Here is an 18,518-nt window from a genome sequence, read left to right as displayed (position 1 = left end):
GAATTCAGAAACTGGTCTCAAAACCAAAACAGAGAAATCCCAAGGGTCAAAGATGAAAACGCTTCCCAAGAATATGGAGGACATGCATTATCTGTGGTTTGTGAAAAGTCACCTGAATCTGTCATTCTCTTAGATTAAAATACAGAATTTTTGCATAATTCATGACCTATCTTTTGAAGGGAGCAGGAAACGATAGCTGAAGCCTGGAAGACTGATCTAAGAGAAGTGCCCAGCACACCAGGTCTGGCCTCAGCTGGCAGCACTGTAAGCTGGAGTGGCAGGAGGCTGCCAGCTGCCTGCAAAGACATGCAAGGCAGCCGTGCTGTGCAGAAACAATAAAAGTGCATTTGCAAAATGAAGTCCTGTGTTCCATTGCCATTTTTTGCCAGGGCATGAAGCTACTCCTGTCTAAGAGATGAAAACCTGGACTGGGCTCTATGCATTCTTGACAATGGCCTTTTTGTAGAACATCACCCTGTGCAGAGCCACTCAGACATCAGCTTTCCAGTCAGTCTCTGCTAGGGCCAAGCAGAAAAACAAGTCCAAACCCAGAACCAAGGCATCTGGCCTGTTTTTAAGTTTCCACTTGAGCACAGGTGATTGCATTTTCCTCTTGCCAGTTCCCAAAAGGACAGTGACAACCCATCCAATCAATTCATAAGTTATTTAACGTCTGTAGCTCCAAGAGTCTTATTCTGAGACACCTAAGTTAGCTCCTCCTTCACTGTCATTTCAGCATGGTCAGGGCATGGAGCATTCTGCAGGCATTGGGCCAGCTGGCTCCTGAAGCTCAGCAGTGAAGCTGCTTGTGGGTCACAGTGGATGTGACCACTCCCCTGGGATGCAACAAGGATCTGCCCCCCTGAGTACACACTTGGAAGTTAAGTGCTTGGATGGCTGCACACCAGCTACCTCCCAACTGTTCCGAGTCACAGGGACCTGTTGACATCTCTTCAGAGCCAGCCAAACTCACAAGCATTAAATCAAAAATCAGTAACTCTCACCCTACTACCAGCCAGATCAGAGTTCACATAAAAACCACCCTGGAGACCTTTAATATCTTGCCATCCAAGTTAATCTAAAATTGACACAGAGTTCTGCCTGGGAAAAGAGATACAATTGTTTCAATCTGCTTGGCCTTTTCGATGAGTGCTCTTTCTTTCTCTCTTCCTTCCCCCTCCCTCCCCCCCACCTCTCTACAAGTATATACAGACAGTGATCTGAGAGCGTGCAAGAGAAAATGCTTTACTTTTTCCTGAAAGCCCTCTGCCGAGGGTGGTGTTTCCCCACCTCCACGCTGCTGACAAATGCTGATGTAAACACCATGCATATTCCCCCGTCTAAAAGGCCACAGGGGTTTTCACGTGAATCCTGTGTTTTTTCCACAAACCCCATTGCACTGTAGTTCAGCTTAAAATATATCTCCTTGTTTCTGGTTAACCTACAACCCCTCTGAGGCTAATACAGCTTACAGCATCAGGCAAAACTACTCAGAAGAATCAAGTTTGGAATATAGGTGCTTCTCTGCTACAAAGCCCTTTCAAGAAACAGTTGCAACTGTGGCTGGATTAAAATCAGAAAAACCAATAATGACACAAGAAACGTTTGAAAAAAAACCCAAACAGCTATGCCTTCAGTGTTGACAGGAGTAAAACATGTCATTTACGCCACCGAAATCATAACAGGAAGGAAGTAGACCTCAGAAACTATAAACAGAATTTAACAGAGGTAGGAAGTACCTAAAATGCTTTCACGTAGTGACTGTAAAAAAGATACTAAAAGGAGAAAATGTTTCCAGGGGGTTTTTTTTGTTTGTTTGTTTTTTGTTTCTTCCCCACTTTAGGTATTCATAGTTATTTTGAACAGTAAGAAATCATCACAAAAGTAAATGCAGCTTTTAAGTCCTCACATGCAAAACAATTTATGGTACAAATAACAGCTTGATTTTCCTTCCACTCACCCCCCTGCACCATCGCTCCAAGGGAAGTATCTCAGCCTCTTTGCCCAGTTAAAATAAGCCTTTCACCTGCCTCTCTCTGCATTCAAATTAAGCAAGTTGTGTTTGGCCAGATATTAGATGGTGCTCTTCTCCCTCCCTCTCCACAGCCACTAGACCTAAATTATGCTACTTCAAGGAAAATAATTAAAAGCTTATTCCAAAGCCAAAACTGATAATGCACCTAGATTATCAATAGGAGTCGGCACAAAAAGAAAAAATACTCTCCCCCCCATCTTCAGACGCTTCACAGATCTCGTAACTGTATTTCACACCTTGCTTGCTCTGTAATCTGCACCCGAAAACCCCTCTCAGGACGCTGGTTTCCAACAAAGAGAGGCTACCTGGTAAATTCGCTCCTATTTGCAACTTCACTACTTTAGTTCACTTCACCATCCTCCTTCTCACCCTTTCCTAGCTTTACTCACTTGAAAGTGCACTGGAAACTGTAACAAACCAGGAACTAAGTGGCAGTCAGAGGATCCCCACATGCTGGGCTGGGCAGGAGGGTACCAGCCTGGTCCCCAGCCCCAGAGGCCCTGGAGGGGCAGGAGCACAGCATGGCAGCACCAGATCCCCAGCTTCAGGGCTCTGCTGCCATGTCCATGGACCTGGAAACCAACAGCCAAAGGGGAACCTCCCTATTTTCCCTTTTTCTGCTACCTGTGGCTTATATTGCAGACATTTCCGTAAACAAAAATCCTTACCTTTTGACCTTTCTCTGCACTTTTGGCTTAGAACAGAGTTCCCCATAGACAGCCAGCAGCACTGCCTAGGCTCACAGTGCAGAACCACACACATTAGATTTGTCCCACTACTGAAAGCAACACATACGCACCGAGTTGGTAGGGAAATAGAACTTTATTCCAAGACGTGAGCTGAAGCAATGAGCATATGAAGCAACAACCACTAGAAAAAAAGTGAAAAACACATCAAATATTTGTATTGTACCAGTTAAGTCTGAACACAGAAGTCCCTTTCAGTAAAATGTATGTGCAGGACAAAAGCACAGGCGAAGCTCAGAAGGTCACCTAGAGCATTGCTTTTAATGTCTAAGAAAGAGGTCTCCCCTACAAAAATCTTTAAGCCAGGAAAAAAAATCCTTCAAGTAACAAAGTAGAACTGATCTGTTCATTCTGCTTGGCACTGTGGAGAAGGAGGGGGATAATATATCCCAAAAGAGGATGCATCTCTAAGATGTATAAATTCAAAGTCCCTAGAACACAAGTCTGCTGCCAGACCAAGTACCGTTTTCTCTTCCTCATTTAGGAAGTCAAGTGAAGTATGTCTGCTAAGTACAGGGGGATCACGTTCTAGAGTGAAAGCTGCTAAGATCACATGGTCTGCCTGCCAGCAAGGAAATTTCATTGACACACACACCCACCAGACCTCTCCTCTTGGTCTTTTTAACGGCACCCTATCACTGAAAGCTACAAACTGCATCAAATTCTACATTCAAACAACTATTTCCTTGACTGTCTTAGTACAGGAGGCCAAATGCTGCTCTCCTTGAGCTCTCCCTTCACATTCATTTCAGTACCACTGGAACAAAGCTGTGAGTGCACACAAACAGCAGAGTTGGCTCTGTATAAGTCAGAGGTGGTGGTTATTTTAAGCTGGCTCATGCATGTGGCATCAAAAAAAGGGGCAGTGGGACCATTCCTGTGCTATTTGCAAGGTCTGCCAACTTCATTCTAATGCATACATACATACACACACACATACATATGTATGTATGTATAATGCATACATAGTAGCTTACAATTACAAGAAAAATGCAATTTATTTATAAACCTGTTCTTTGGGACTCTAGAATTTTAGTGGTTAATCCACTAAATTCACAGGTAATATGAGTTGAACGGTCACTTTTCTTAACACAGTACCATAAATGCATCACTTTAAAACTGCTATCATGGAGGCTAATCCAATAACAACAATGGCAGCAAAAGAATTAATTGTCAAGACAAATGTCAGTCAGGCATTAAAAAAATATGTCTCTGAAGAATTGCATTGTTTTCAAAAAATACACTGAAATATTCTATACAAGAATATAGGCATCACACTTATGAATCTAAATTTATAACCACTTACATGTATTAGCTATTCTCAATAAACCATCTACATTTGCTACCCACCTACAGTAGCTACAGTTTCAAATTGGGAACACCACAAATTTATGTACTTTCCCTGAGATCAGTAATCCAAAATAAATAGCCCTGCAAAGGTAACAGTGTAAACTCTGGATTTAAGTCTTCGGTAAGGATCAGTCCTCAAAAGCCGAGGAGAACATAAAGCAAACGTAAACACAGCAATCATTTTGTCAGTTTTGAGTTATTCTCAGCAACAGTGGAACCCTATGTGAGACGTAGCATCCAAATGTTGAAGACCCGTCACTTTTATTGTACAATACAGTTGTTCTAGTTGTTCACTTTCCTATCATTGAAACCCTGAACACATCCAGCTGGGACTGTGGATCTCCAAATCGTGACCCAGATCTGCTCTTCCACTCTCCACAATCTTTACAGTGCCTTTAAAACAACTCTTTCTGAGGGTCTTACTCTTGAATAGAGGAATGGCGAATAGATCTGTGATAATCCTCTGGACTAGGCACAAGTTCTGGTAAATCATAGCCTCTCAGCAGATGTCCACTGTTTTGTTGAGCAAAGTAATACAGCTGCCTGGCAAACATGGGTTCAACCTTAAGAACAGACAAAATGTTAATCAGACATGTGACAAAACTTCACACTCCTTATCTTAGTTATTTACGGTGGTTCTAAGTTAAGACCAAGACAGGACAAAACAGTTCTGCTTACCAGAATGGGAACACAATTTCAGCAGTCTCACTAATCTCTGTTTTAAGCTAGGTCTTGCCTAGCCTAGCATAGCTCTCCTGCCAAGTGCCTCCCACTCCTTACCTTCACTGCCTTCATTTAAAAGGGACTGTAGTAGTGACACAAATGATGTATCAAAAATTGCAGTCCCTTAGCCAGCCCCAGGATGTGAGCAATGCCCACAGGACACAGATGTCCACAGCCACTTGAGGTGTTTAAACACATACTGAACACACCAAGAGTCTTGTCTGCATTGCAAAGCACATTGAGGACTTAACTTGAAATGTTGGAGCCCTTGGGTAAGCTGAGATACGTTGCCAAATGACTGTGTCTGAAGTTAGATTTCAACCTAACATCAAGGTTACTCTTGTTTCTGTTCATTCAAGCTCTGATGAGGAATTTGATCAACCACCAAGTGGGATTTGTATGAGTTAACAATGCCTTCACTTCTGTCTCTTCAGAAACCATCACTCCCTCTCAGGGCTTTGGGCTCTGACTGTAAATATTTGAGCTGTACACTGAGAACAAACACCTGAAGCTCTCCTTACTCTCAGTGGAGGACAGGCTGGATGACACTTGTCCACAATCCTCTCCTGCTGGTCAGCCAATCCCTCCATATTAAAAGACACAGGCACTGTTTTGGAGGAGATGGTGGAGATGGGAAGGCAGTGGGACAGCTAAGCCAGGCAGCTTCCAGTGCATAACTCTTTGGTGGGATGGTAGAGTCCCACCAGCCCACAAGTCAGGACAGATCAAGAGGATGAGGAGATTGAGCAGTTGGTAAAGGGGAAGCAAAGCTCTGGAAAGACCAGGAGGTACAGGCTCACAGAGAAGATACCAGGACAGGAGATGGATAGGGGACTGAAGAGAGGATGCTAGGAAGGAGGGATGGAAAGCTGCAAAGCCAAAAGAGGAATGGAAAAGAGTTGAAGGAGAGTCAGGAAGGGGCAGCTATCTCTAACTAGTCATTGTACAGCTCAGGATGGATTTGTGAGCTTCTCAACTTCCACCCCAGAGACCTGCTAGGCAGCAGTGTGGCAGCATGAAAGCTACACAGCTGAGGAGAGGCCACAGCTTAGGGCAAAAGTCTGACTTGGGACCTGTGCTGCTACTGAAGGGGCTTTCAAAAAATTTTAAAGAGACACCAGTTTTCTTATCAAGGATGCAGTGAGCTAAGCCCTGCCACTAATGTGTGAATTACCACCTGTCTTGTGGTTTTATGGACCAATAGAGCCAATTCAGAAAGTACCTGGTCTCAGTCTCTGTCATCACCCTCTCTCAGAGAGCATCCCGAAACAGCAGCTTTGAGTGTGTGTGAACTGTGGTCAGTCAGCCCGTGAGCCTGACAGCTACTGAGCCCTGAAGCTGCACAGGCAGCCCCTGTGTCCCGTTAAGGGCTGAGGTCCTGGAAATGCAGGCTGGGATTCTGGAGCCCCTGCAGGTGCAGTGGGTGTAAAAGCACCGCATCCTGCACCGGCCAGGCAGTCCAAGGAGCTGCACATCTGGGCTGGTGATAACAACACGGCCCTGCAGTTCCCGGTACATTTCAGCTTTAGGGTTTGATGGGATTTGCAACAGATCACAAATGACACACTCTGTAGAGAGGGAAAATCAGGTGCTCTGCCCTACTGAGGGCTACCAGTCCTTGGCAGATCTGGGGATTAAACCCTGTTCTGGAAAGTGCTGCACTTTCAACAGTTTGTTACCTCCCTCATAATACACATGAGGTACAAAAGCCTGACTGGCAGATTCATATCTGCCAAAGAGTGTGCTTGTTTTAGGTAAGGCAGAAATCCTACTTACATGGGCTGTAATTAGTTTCCTCTGCCTCTGTGGATCTGGAAATTCCTCCCCAAAGCACAGGGCGACCTGGTATCTTGGCAGTGGACGTCCATGGTGAGCAAAGGCTTGCAGCTCTGGGAAGAGAGAAAGTACCGTGCTGTGGAATAATCATGGACGACAGGCAAGCACCACACAGCTACTCACTCCCTCCCAGCTCCAGCATGGGAGAGAAAAACAGAATGGCAAAAGGACAAGAAATTATGGGCTGAGATAAAGACAGTTTAATGGTAAAAAGAAAAAAACAAAGAAGACAAAACAAAGAAAAACAAGTACTGGAAAAAACAATCACTCATGACCAGCTGACCTACACACAGCCAGTGCCCAAGCAACAGCAACCTCTGGCAAATTCCCCCAAGCCCTGTTTTACTGCAGAACACAAGGTCATATGGAATGGAATATCCCTCAGCTGGGGTTGGCTGCCCTGGCTGTGCTCCTTCCCAGACTCTTGGTCACCCCAGACTGTGGCCTGTGAGGGCAGAGTGAGACACGGAGAAAGCCTTGGCATTGTGCTTGCACTGTTCAACATCAGCTAAATTGTCCCTGTGTTATCAGCACTGTTTAGGTCACAGATCCAAACCATAGCACCACATGGACCACTATGAAGAAAATTAACCCTGCCCCAGTCAAAACCAGTATAGGCCAGTAAGATAGACTTTGTGGACGACCCTGGAGCACAGTGAGAGAAGACAAAGTAACTCCAGGGGATGATGAGTGAGGTCAGGAAAAAGACAAGAGGTAAGCACAAGACACTGAGTTCGGAGACTTTCCCTCGGGTCAGGGGGAACTAGTTACAACACTGCAATTTTTCTGTTTGCTTTGTCTCACAATTAATTTCATATGCACAAACCAACATGTCTCTCAGTACTACTGTGGGACCCCGCCAGCAGAGCCCCTGGAGCAGACACTAGTGGTAACTGGGAACCATCCAAGCAGACACAGAAGAGCAGCACTGAAACCAATGGCTTGGTAGCGGCCAGAGACACAAAGCACTGCCAGGCACAAAGTTTAGCCACCAGCCATTGTCATCACTGTGCCTGGTGCAGGACACTGAGGTAAGGAAAGGGGAAGGGCTGCACTTCAGCCATGTACTGAGCCAGCAAAAGAGCCTTTTGTGTCTTCTGTGCTCCTGCACCCTCTTCACTAACCCACAGCCTTGTGCAAAGTGAAATGGTCAAATTATATTATTATTCTAATAGTCAGTGTCCCCTGTGAAAGGTAGCAGGGCAGGCATTTATAAGGTACTTCCACTCAAACCAAAATCTCCAGTGCTGTGGACCAAATGTTGTGGTTTAGACACTGCATTTCCATCCTGAAAAGAGAACATTCCATCTAACATATCCTTGCTAAAGTCTGTGTTAAGTGCCGTATTTTTACACAGCTGATTGATAAAGATATCATTTTCATTTATAACCCTGTTCATGCTTTCTGAAAAAAGCTGAAATTAATATTAAAGCCAATGTGTTATAATGGAGCACCCTCCCTGCTAGAGAGGGAAAGGAGAGCCTTTGAACTTGACATGACAAATGCATGTTTTCCCAAAATACACCCCTGCCATTCCTACTCTAACTGCAAGCTGTTCAGACCAAGGTGGATTCAGTGGCTACCACAACAGCATCCCAACGCTTGCTTGGACTACCAGTTTTACTGAGAGGGTCAGTTACACAAGTAGAACAATGGGCATCTCACTTAAAACATGGAGTAAAGCATAGCTTTCCCCAAAGTCTCCCTAAAAACCCTTGAAGAGTGCCATGAGCTCTCTGGGAATAAGGCAAGAAAGAAGAGATGTTTTCCATGGGACCCTGCTTCCCTCTGTGCTGGTACAGGACAGGGAAGGATGATCCACCCAAGCCCAATCCAACCACACTGATAATGTGCAACTTCTTTCAACTTCCTCTTTCCCTTGTTTTACTTGGCCTCAGCAATTCTCCAAGTCCTGAATACCTGTGGGAGTGCCCATAGCACAGACCTGGAGAAGAAAGCCCTTTCTTTCCCACCACCAGGGTAATCATGGCTTGAGGTCAGCCCAGCGCTTCTCCAAAACCTTCCACTTGCTCTGTCTTCCTTTCCAGGCCCAAGTGCATCCTCCAACACCAAAGGGCTCCCCATGTGCCTCCCCAAACCTTTCCCATCTCCTGATACTCTGGCTCCAGCTGCCACTCCTTCTGTCCCACCAACCATTCTCTGGCTGCCACCCTCGAACTCCAAGTCTCTGTCCTCCTACTCTCCAGCCAGCCCAATTTACAACATTTACAATGCATTTATCTCTCTCCACAGAGACCATTCCCCTGATTTCTGATTTATTGCCCCATTTTAGCTTTCTCAGCAGCAGAGGCTTCTCAGCACAGGCCCCGATGCTCCAGTGCAGTTTTCATTGCAGGGCTCAGCTCCTCAGTGGTTTCCCAAGAGTTGTGGTTGGTCCATAGCAGTTCTGCATCTGTCCCTTTCTCTGCTGTTCAAGATTCCCTCTCCTGGCAGAGATCTCCTGCCTCTCTACCCAGAGGAGCCCCAGTTTCCCAGTGTAGGGGAATCCCTGAGCTTGCTTGCAGGCTGGGACCTCAGCACATTCAATTAATATGCAGAGGTGACAGGCCCACGGCAAGTCACTTACAAACTTCACTGAGCATCATCACATGCAAAAACTCACTTTGCACACGCCACAGACTGTGACTGCAACCACACACTTGGGTTTGCACAGGCACTGGTGCATAAGTAATTTAGGAGGGGTGAAAAATAACTATTGCTTGAGCTTATCTTCGGGGTTAGGTGTCTAAAAAGAGATGTCCTGTCAACCATTTGGAAGAACCCAGAGCACACCTAAAAAACCACCCAAGAAAAGGGAAAGGGATTTCCAAAACCATCACTGGGCGCAGAATTATACATCTTTAAATTAGCATGTGATTGAAGCACAAGCCAACACCCTGACCTCAAATTCCCCTTTCTAACTGTCAATTCTCACATCTATATAAGATTTCTCTCTTTAAATACATTTTTTCTTGACTGTTTCTCTAGGAGAGTACATCAACCTTGGAATATAAAGTATGCTAAAGCTGCTGATTTGGATTTAGTTTGATGGGTTTTTTTTAAATTTTGCAAGGCATTATTCCCCTGAGAGTGTCATGCCAGTGTTGATGCCCAGTTCTAGTAAGAAAACACACCAAATCATAGCCACTTAGTTCACCTCTAAGCGATGCCAGAAATATCAAAGAAGAGCCAATGTCTATTCCTGCTGCCCAAGCTGTCCTCTGGAACAATGACTATCTCCCACCAGTTCCTCTGGGTGGACAGCTCTCCTCTCTCTAACTGTTCAGGTGTGCTCGGAAGTGGGGTTGAGGCTTTGTCCCTTCCCTTCATGGGCTGGAAGGGGAAGGCACTGTCCTAAAGCACTCCCCTGCTCCTTCTGCACTGCCTTGTGCAAAATGAGACCTTCCCAGAGAGCTCTGGTGAGGTACGCACCTCCTTGCTCAGAATATTAGGCACTCTTGAAATTCCAGAGTTTGTGAAATCCTTTTCAATTCCCAGATATCTTTTAGACACTGGCACAGTCTGAAAAGAAGGCTTGCTACTGAAATTTTTATACTCTGGGCAAGACCTCAGGCTTTTTATGGGTCAAGCTGAGAGGAGCACGAGTGCAGACCACAGACCTATCCAGGACTTAAGACTAGCAAATCCAAGATCAGCATCCACTTTTCTATGTCAATTTATGGAGAAACTATTTTGCTAGGTTCCTCTTTATGCTTCGTATAGAAATGTAGGGGGTTGGGTGTCACCAGCTGAGCCTCAGTTCACTCCTGCTGGTCTGTGCAGGGGCACTGAATGTGCAGAGAGTACAGAAATTTATAGGATTACTCAGGATTCAAGTACTCCTTGGCTGCATTTGCCCAGAAATATTGAAGGGCAATTCTCACTGTAATTCATAAAGTAGCATGAAAAGAGCACTCCCATAGAGCTGATGTGGACAGCGACCACAGGGTGACATTTCCAAAACAGTATCAAAGCCATGGTGGGAATTACCTGCTAAAAACTGCTGAGTATCGAAGAGCTTGCATGTTTGGTCCCGCTCCAGCTTGTTGGGCCGGTCACTGCAGAGTGCCAGAGGCCCGTCCCAGTAGATCCTGCTTTGGCAAAGTCTCTTAGCATAGAGGCCATCGGGTGCCATCCATAGAATTACTCCTCGTTCCAGGTGGTTCAGCAGTTTTTCTATGTTCTTCCTCTGGCCATTATCCTCTGGATAAGGGAAGATAACTTGGTCCAGGCTGCTGACCTCGTAGCTTTGGCCATGGGATATCCTACAGCCTTCAGGACTGGAAGTTGTCACCTCCTTCACCAGTATTTCACGGTAATATAAGCAGATGTGGAGTCGACAGTCTACAAGGAGAAACAAACAAACAAACAAAAAACAATCACTGTGATGCACTAGCATGGATGTTTTATGTTTCAGATCTGTGCTAAGGCCAAGAGACAAGTTTGCATGAGATTTCTGATCCCAATGGTCAGCACCACCCAAAAGCTCATATTAGTAAAAAATATAAAAACATATAAAACAATATAAATACTAAAATTTTTGGGGCACAGTACCATTAATGCTCTCTTATCTTATTGAAAGGGCTACTGATGCATGGGAATTTGGTAGGAACTAGAATCCCACAAACTTCACATTTCCATTTAAAAGGAAAAATCTGCACACAAGAAGTTGATGTTGGTCACATTTTCCAAGTTCACGTCACAATTAAACCCACCGGCTCAGTGCACTTCCTCAGATTTAATAAGGAAGTAGCTGTGTTTCCCCCCAGACTTTGCATAGAAAAGGCTTCTGCACAGGGGACCTGCAAACTTGCACTCAGCTGCCTGGAGAGAAGTGACTGCTGGCTCCAGCTCCAACAGGGCTGTACCCAATATCCCCTGCCTTGCTTTCAAATGGCCATTTGGTCAACTTGGCTGACTCCTACGAATTCACACAGCACTGAATATATATATATATATATAAAATATATACATGTGTGTACAATATATGTTCACATACACACAAAGGCACACACATCTACACACACACTGACCCTGATTCAGGAGAGCAATCCCACTTAAGAAACCCACCAAGTATCACATTACAGGTCTATCCATTATTTTTGTAAAAAGCACATTCCCACACCTTTTCCCAGAGTTACTTAGAAAGTTCCCCAGCATCCAGACATCTGCAAACCTGGCTGAAATAACTTCCCTTTCCTTTCCTGAATGTTTTTTTTTTTCCACCAGGAATAACAAAGCAGAGCAAAGCCAGATGGCACCAGCAGGAGCACTACAAGGTACCCATTTAGGCTCCTCCCTAAATGAAAACCTAAGCCTTAAGTCACAGATACTCCTAATTTGCCTTGGGAAGGCCTGATTTGGTGTCTCACCAGAGCACTTCAGCACTAATACGATGAGCCAGTGAAGCACTTCCATTAACTTTAACCACCTCCATCCCTTGGAGCTGGGGCTGGAAGTGCTTAAGTATCCTGGAAAACAGAGACTTAAAACCATACACCAAATTCATTCATTAAAGAGGTTACTTTTATTTTTTTGCTTCTTTTTTTCCTTTCATTTGAAAGGAGGGATGGTGCCTTGGCAAGTCGGAAGTGGGAGTCTCTTTTCAAGCTCCCCAGGAAGCCTGGGGGGTTATGGACCTTACCTGACAGAGCGAGGGCTTCACCAGACCTTATGCTTGGCTCAATCGGGATGCCAGGAGTCTGGGACTCAGGAGGAGCACAAGCATAAAAGGTTCCTGTCACCTGACAACCTGTTTTCACAAACAAAAGTCAGTGACAGCAGCCTAAATCCTAAGAGAAAAGCTAGGGCAGAGATCACAGCAATGAAAAAGCGAGTTTTCCTGGGCCCCAACAGGAACTCTCTCTCTCTTTCCCCTTCTTCTTAAAAAGGTCTTATTTCCAAATTCCTCCAGGCAGGCCAACTCTACCAGTCACTCCAGATGTTACCTGGACTGTATTTTTCTTTGGGTCTGCATGAAATAGTCCCTTTGCACTTCAATATTCCCCCTAGTCCTTTTCCTTACCTAACATGTTATTCCATTAGAGAAATAATTCATATTTTTAACTAGACTACAGTGCTCTTAAAAGTCACCAGCATAAAACAATTTGTTTTTACAAGAAATTTTACTAATGACGGGTGTAACAATAAAGCTGGGCCTAACACTGTTTAAATGTAGGTAAATAAAAATTCATGGCAGGAGATTATTAGGGTTTTATTAGCAGAACTACTATTAAACTGTTCCAACAGATGCCTTTCAGTAAGTGGATTATACCACGGGCAATTGATGTTTTCCTCTGTTTCTTAATGCCAATAAAAGCCTTTGGAGGATGATGCAAGTGACTTGCAGACAAGCACGCGTTACCTTTCCCAGTGGCAGAACTCACCACAATCAGGAGCTGGAGCAATGCGGATAAAAAACACCCTCAATCTCTTGACACATTTTAGAGCCCAGTGAGAAACCCAGTATCAACCACTAACAACTGCCTACAAATTCAGCCAAGTATCCAAATGTGTTTAACTGCTGCAGAGGATGTACTTCAGGGCAGACCTCATTCTGCTTGCAACCTTGATTTTTTTATTAGCAAATAACTCAACTAAAAGCAAAGCATTCTGCCTAATAATTCCAAAATACTGCCAGCAAAAGTTGCAGTGCAATGAGCATTTACTTTTTAGCAGATCCAAAGATTTCTCTGCATCAAAACCAGTAGAGAGCTGTCCTCTGAAAATACAGCATCTCTTCTTTGGAGTCCTTTCTCACTTCCCATCCTTTCCTGCCCTACTGAACCAGCTGCTTCTCTTCACAAAGCAAATGCCTGCATCCCCAGGTGAGCTATCCTGCAAGGGTCTACAGGACACAGTTCCCTTTCTCTTATGTTTTATTCCCTGAAGGCTTCAGCACTGCTGATTTTCACAATTTGGGCTTTTTCTTATGGATGCAGATATTGGAAAGCCATGATTATGTTAGGCTCTGGTACTGCGAGATCTTTGGGGAAGGAAACATCCCTTTATTCTGTTTCTGCTGTACCAGCCCCAAGAGAGTCTCAATCCATGACAAGCTGTCCCACTTCCACAGCACTAAAATAAAGTAATAATTCCAGCTTTCTTATAGGGAGAATAATGCCAGTCTAACCCACAAGGCTGGAGGGAAAACCTCACTGGTGTGTACCTCAAAAAGTCCAAAATCAGAGAGAAAAGCTAAAGTTCCCATTTGGGGTTTTTGTGAGGGTTGGTTGCCTTCTTTATTGCTCAGGGCTTTTGAGACAGCTGAGGACTTTTGGGGGCTAATTTCTATCAATTCAGAGGACTGTACAGCCCACACACCACACATTCAGTGGCAGTGAATGCAAAAGCCAGGACAAAGGTGGCTGTCTTTGAAGGGAACCCACCACTCCTCTCCATCCACATCTGTTAATTCCAGTCAAAGCCACAAATAATAAACCTGGAACCTGAGGATCCTCCAGGTGGCCAGCCTCAGCAAGCAGCCCTAGACAGGGGCATCTTACCGTTTTCACAGCCGGGCCCTTGCCAGTGATGACCGCGAGCGGCGAAGGGGACACTGGCGCACTGGTAGGGAATGTCAGGATGCGGCTGCTCCGGGGCAAACTCCCTCCAGTTCCGTTCATGGGGCACCATGTAGTTCGGTACCTATTCAATTTAACGAGGTATTCTTTTAGTAGGCAGCTGTCAAAACTAATGCTGTGCATTGCATCAGCTTTCTCATCTCAGCTCCTTGATTCTCCCTGCCAAAGCCCATGGAGGTCTGAGCCCAGGCTACACGGATGGCACTCCGCCACCACCACCAATGAGGCTTTCAAATGAGTTTCTCACCACTGGTGTAAACAATAAGTGGAGTGGAATAACAAAAGGCAGTCAAAGCACTGCTGCTAAATGTCTGCTTGAAAGAGCAAGGCTTCATTGGATGCTTGCATTCTGGCATCAACAGAATGGCAGTGCACTAGGAACTGTCGTCCAACAGAAAAGAGCTATTACCCTGGGATAAACAACACCAAGGGAAATCAACTGCCCTGTGGCCTCATCTGACATAAGAAAAGTTGCTTCTCAATTTCTCACTTTTCATAATGAAGTTTCTTCACAGAGAGAACCTGAGAGCCCCACCAGCAAGGACAGACAGCACAGAGCGCAGAAATTGTCCTGCTCAGTGTAGAGGCACCAAGCGAAACACTCAACTAATGCCATACCTGGGATGGTAGTGCAGTGTAAGGAGATGTTATTGGAAAGGGATGGTTCATCATTAATGGTTGCTCCTCCATGTTGATCTGTTTTGCACCTGTGTTCACCAGAGGGATGAAAATAAATGTCAACCACATCTTAAGGAAATCTGCAATCGGCACATTAAAGATAAATCCATACAACCTGCTGTTGAACAGAGAGAGGACCAAAATGCCTTCCAGAGCCCAGTTGGGACTGGATTCCCTGGCCCCCCTCGCAGTCAGCTCCGGGAAGCAGTCTGTCCCGCAGTGCCCAGCCTAGTGCACAGTGATGCCAAGCCTTTGCCTCCCACAGGCCCTGCCTGGCACCAGGGACTCCTTGGAGAACAGGCACTGCCCTGCCCCTGCCCTGCAGGCTGCAGGCTGGGCATCCCTCACTCCCAGCTCCTCCCCCTCAAGGCAGTTACCTACTGTCTGCCTCAAAATTGCTCTTCCCTGTATTCCCAACCTAGATCCAGCATGTAATTTTTTTTTTTTTTTTTTGCCTGTCCCTTGAGCCGCCTGCTTGGCTCTCACTACACAGAACTGGCAGAGAGGCTCCAGCTAAAAGAGCAATTCCTCCAGTGATGTGCAGACGCCTGTCTGCATCTTCCTGCAAGTGCTCCCTTTCAATGCTCCGACTCAAACGCCAGCGGTCCTCCCACAGACACAGCCTCTCTAGCCATCAGAACAAGCTGCACTTGAGCCCTCATTTTTGTCCCTTAAAAGACTTAAAAAGCCTGCAGGGCCATTCCAGAAAAGCACACCTCAGTCCTCATATGCTTGCAATGAGCCATATTCACATTCTGTTACACAGGGAATTTAAGATGCTTTACCTTTTTTGGCTCCTTCTGGCACTATTCTGTACACTTTATAGGGATCTGAGATGTCCAGCTGGCTTCTCTCCACCAGTTCTTCAAAGTCATTGCTCTTGTTCAAAGCACACCTTAATCTTGTCTTCCAGGTAGGGGGATCTGGTTTATCAATGCCCTCTCTGAACTTTCCTTTAAAAAGAGCCCAAGCCTGGAAACATTTCAGATAATCAAAAGAGCAGGAAAATGGGAAAAAAAAAAAAAAAGAAAGAAAAAAAAAAAGAATCAACTACAAGGCACAATGCTTGAAACAGCATATGTGTGTGTGCTTACATGTGCATGAACTGTGCATGAATTTACTCCCTACAGGTTTAGGCTAAAAAAAAGCAGCATGGTAAGGTATCAAAAACAGTTTAGAGGGCATAAGAAAGGGGAATGAGTGTGGAAACAGATGTGCTGCAGTCCCAAAAGCATTTCACTCCACGCAGAGAAGCGTGGAAGGGTGGGCTGTCCCTCAAACACAGGGACACCAGGCCACAGCCAGCGCCACCAGCCAGGCAGCATCCAGCAGCAGCCAACCAGCAGAACCAGCCTGCAGAGGCAGGTGGCAAGGATGGGATGGGGAGGGGCATCCCTCCTGCCCTGCCAGTGTTCCGCAATCCCAAGCCCAGGCTGAGCCTTACCTTGAAGAGGGCAGCATCCTCCTCCCGGTTGTAGTCCTGCTTGCCAGCATGCTTCCAGGGGATGCGGAAGATGCTCTTCTCGTCGTTCTCCCACACCAGCCCGGGGTACTTGCCGCTGTCTATCTGGTCAATCAGCCACTGGCGGAGTTTCCCATTGCCACAGCTCACCGAGTTCATCCCGCACTCGCCCGGCTCCAAGTTCATGCCACTTGTGTCAGAGGTTGGGCAGGGAGTTTTGGGGTGCCCCACCAAGCTGACCTCTCTGCACACGTCCAAGCACCGGCTCTCTGGGAGGCTGCGGGGGAGGGGGAAATGGGCAGGATGTGGGGAGAGGAAAACCCGCAGGTCAAGCGCTGGGCAAAGTACACACCAGTGGTGCCCGGTCCCTGATGCCACACACACCACACCAAACAGCAGCCACGGCATGCAGGGGGCCCTGGGGGCCCCGGGAAACACGGTACAGAGCCTCAGGAAACTGGGCACAGCCCCCCACAGCCCTCCCCAGGCACTGCCTGTGCTGCAGATTTTGACAGACTTCCCCCTGTCCCGACACTCTTTTGCATGAACATACATCAGTCGTTAAAATTTTTATTGCAAGTGACTTAAGGCACAACTCCCTTGTCCTGCTGAGAGTTCAACTGGGGGTTTACTTTTCAACCAAAAGAGGAAAGTTGCATTAAAATGTATTTGCATATGATCGTGCACATATGTGATATCAGACACACGCACACGATTCCGAGGGCTTCACATGCAGTTATGACTTATATGGCATCTATCTGTAACATCACACTAGTTTCCACAAGCTCACTTCAGCAAGGCACACTTGAACACATGATGTCCTATACATATCTACCCCTCCAACTGCTCCCAGCACACACACATAGCAACGCTCAAATCTATATGTTGCATATACCTAAAAGTGGAAAGACAGCAACCCACAGAGCCTGGCATAAGGGCACTTATGCCCCCAGGGACGTGGGAGCTTGCAGCCCACCACGCAGAGCCCTATAGCTGCACGCAGAGGTGCAGGCGCTCACAGAGAGCGGCGTGGCTCTGCAGGGATGGGCGCCCACTGGGAAGGTGCAAACGCCAGGACACCGGCACCAGTGATGGGGACCTGGCCTCAGGTTTGTCTCACCAATCTGAAAAATGCTTGAATGCCCGAAATCTTAGTTTCGTGGGTTCCCACTTCACTCCCTCCCCCTATTACATCTAGCAAAATAAAGTGATTCCTCACCCGGGAATCTTTGCCCCTACCCACGAGGAGTCTTCCCAAGCCCCTTGCCAGACAGGTGCACACTACTGTGGGCAGATGGGCAGCACCGCTCCGCACCTCTTACACCCCTCCGCAGGGGCAGCATTGCCCCGGACACCAAACCCGGTCCTCCAGCATCTCCCTTGCACATGGGCGCGTCTGCGGGGGGAAGGGTTCGAGACCACGGCTACCCAGCGCGGAGCCCGCAGGAGTCTCTGCGAAGACCCCAAAAAAGTCACTTCCCCCCCTTTCACTGTGCATGAAGCGGATCCCTTCCACACATTCCTGCGACCCTCCCGAGGGTCGCGGAAACCGGCCGGGCTGGGGGCCGGTGCACGCCGTCACCTCAGGAGCAGGTAACGGGCGGGTATTATTTTTTTGCTTTAAATTAAGGAAAAAATAGAATAAGGGGGGGAAATAAAAAAAAAAAAAAAGAAGAAAACCAAAAGGCAAAGCTCTCGCTCAGGTGCCGACAGCCACAGGAGAAGCCCCGACTGGGGGAAGCCGAGACGCCCGCACCGCCCACCCCGCCTCCCTGCCCGGCCCGCGGGTGCTGCGGCGGGAGCGCTGTGCCCGGGCTGGGGGTCCCGGGCGGCTCGGCCGCCCCCCGCTTACCTCTGTCACAGCGCTGGGAGCGGGCAGGGGCCGCCGGTGCCGGGCGGCTGCTGAGACCGGGCGCAGGGCGACTGGGCCGGTGGCACCGGGAAGTTTCTTTATATGATGGAGGGCGTCGTGCCGGGCGGGGAAAGGCGGGCCCGGAGGTGGAGCCGGTGGAGGGGAGCGGGGACTTGGCGAGTTGGAAAACATCTGAGGCAGTGACACATACCGCTGCTGGTAAACACGGTGCGGGCGGGAGGGCGTGCAGATC

General features: G+C 46.9%; 1 protein-coding gene across 1 annotated transcript; it reads right to left on the bottom strand.

The window, feature by feature from the left end:
- Nucleotides 1-2,844: 2,844 nt before the first annotated feature.
- Nucleotides 2,845-18,518, bottom strand: IRF4 (interferon regulatory factor 4). Its single transcript, XM_048310251.1, has 9 exons — nt 18,266-18,518; nt 16,396-16,690; nt 15,737-15,923; nt 14,892-14,980; nt 14,196-14,337; nt 12,335-12,442; nt 10,681-11,034; nt 6,631-6,743; nt 2,845-4,694 (listed from the first exon to the last, which is right to left on the bottom strand). The coding sequence occupies exons 2-9, from the start codon at nt 16,597-16,599 to the stop codon at nt 4,551-4,553; spliced, it is 1,341 nt and encodes a 446-aa protein (XP_048166208.1). The 5' UTR covers nt 16,600-16,690; nt 18,266-18,518; the 3' UTR covers nt 2,845-4,550.

This window comes from Corvus hawaiiensis, chromosome 1 (assembly GCF_020740725.1).
Source record: "Corvus hawaiiensis isolate bCorHaw1 chromosome 1, bCorHaw1.pri.cur, whole genome shotgun sequence".
NCBI classification, from domain to species: Eukaryota; Metazoa; Chordata; class Aves; order Passeriformes; family Corvidae; genus Corvus; species Corvus hawaiiensis.
This window is presented reverse-complemented; position numbering and strand designations above follow the sequence as displayed.

Coding starts and splice junctions, on each gene's coding strand:
- IRF4 (XM_048310251.1), bottom strand. CDS start 16,599: ATGAACTTGGAGCCGGGCGAGTGCGGGATGAACTCGGTGAGCTGTGGC. Junction 14,981..15,736: donor GCCAGAAGGAGCCAAAAAAG/GTAAAGCATCTT, acceptor TGGTGAACACAG/GTGCAAAACAGATCAACATG. Junction 11,035..12,334: donor TGAAGCCCTCGCTCTGTCAG/GTAAGGTCCATA, acceptor TTCTCCTTGTAG/ACTGTCGACTCCACATCTGC.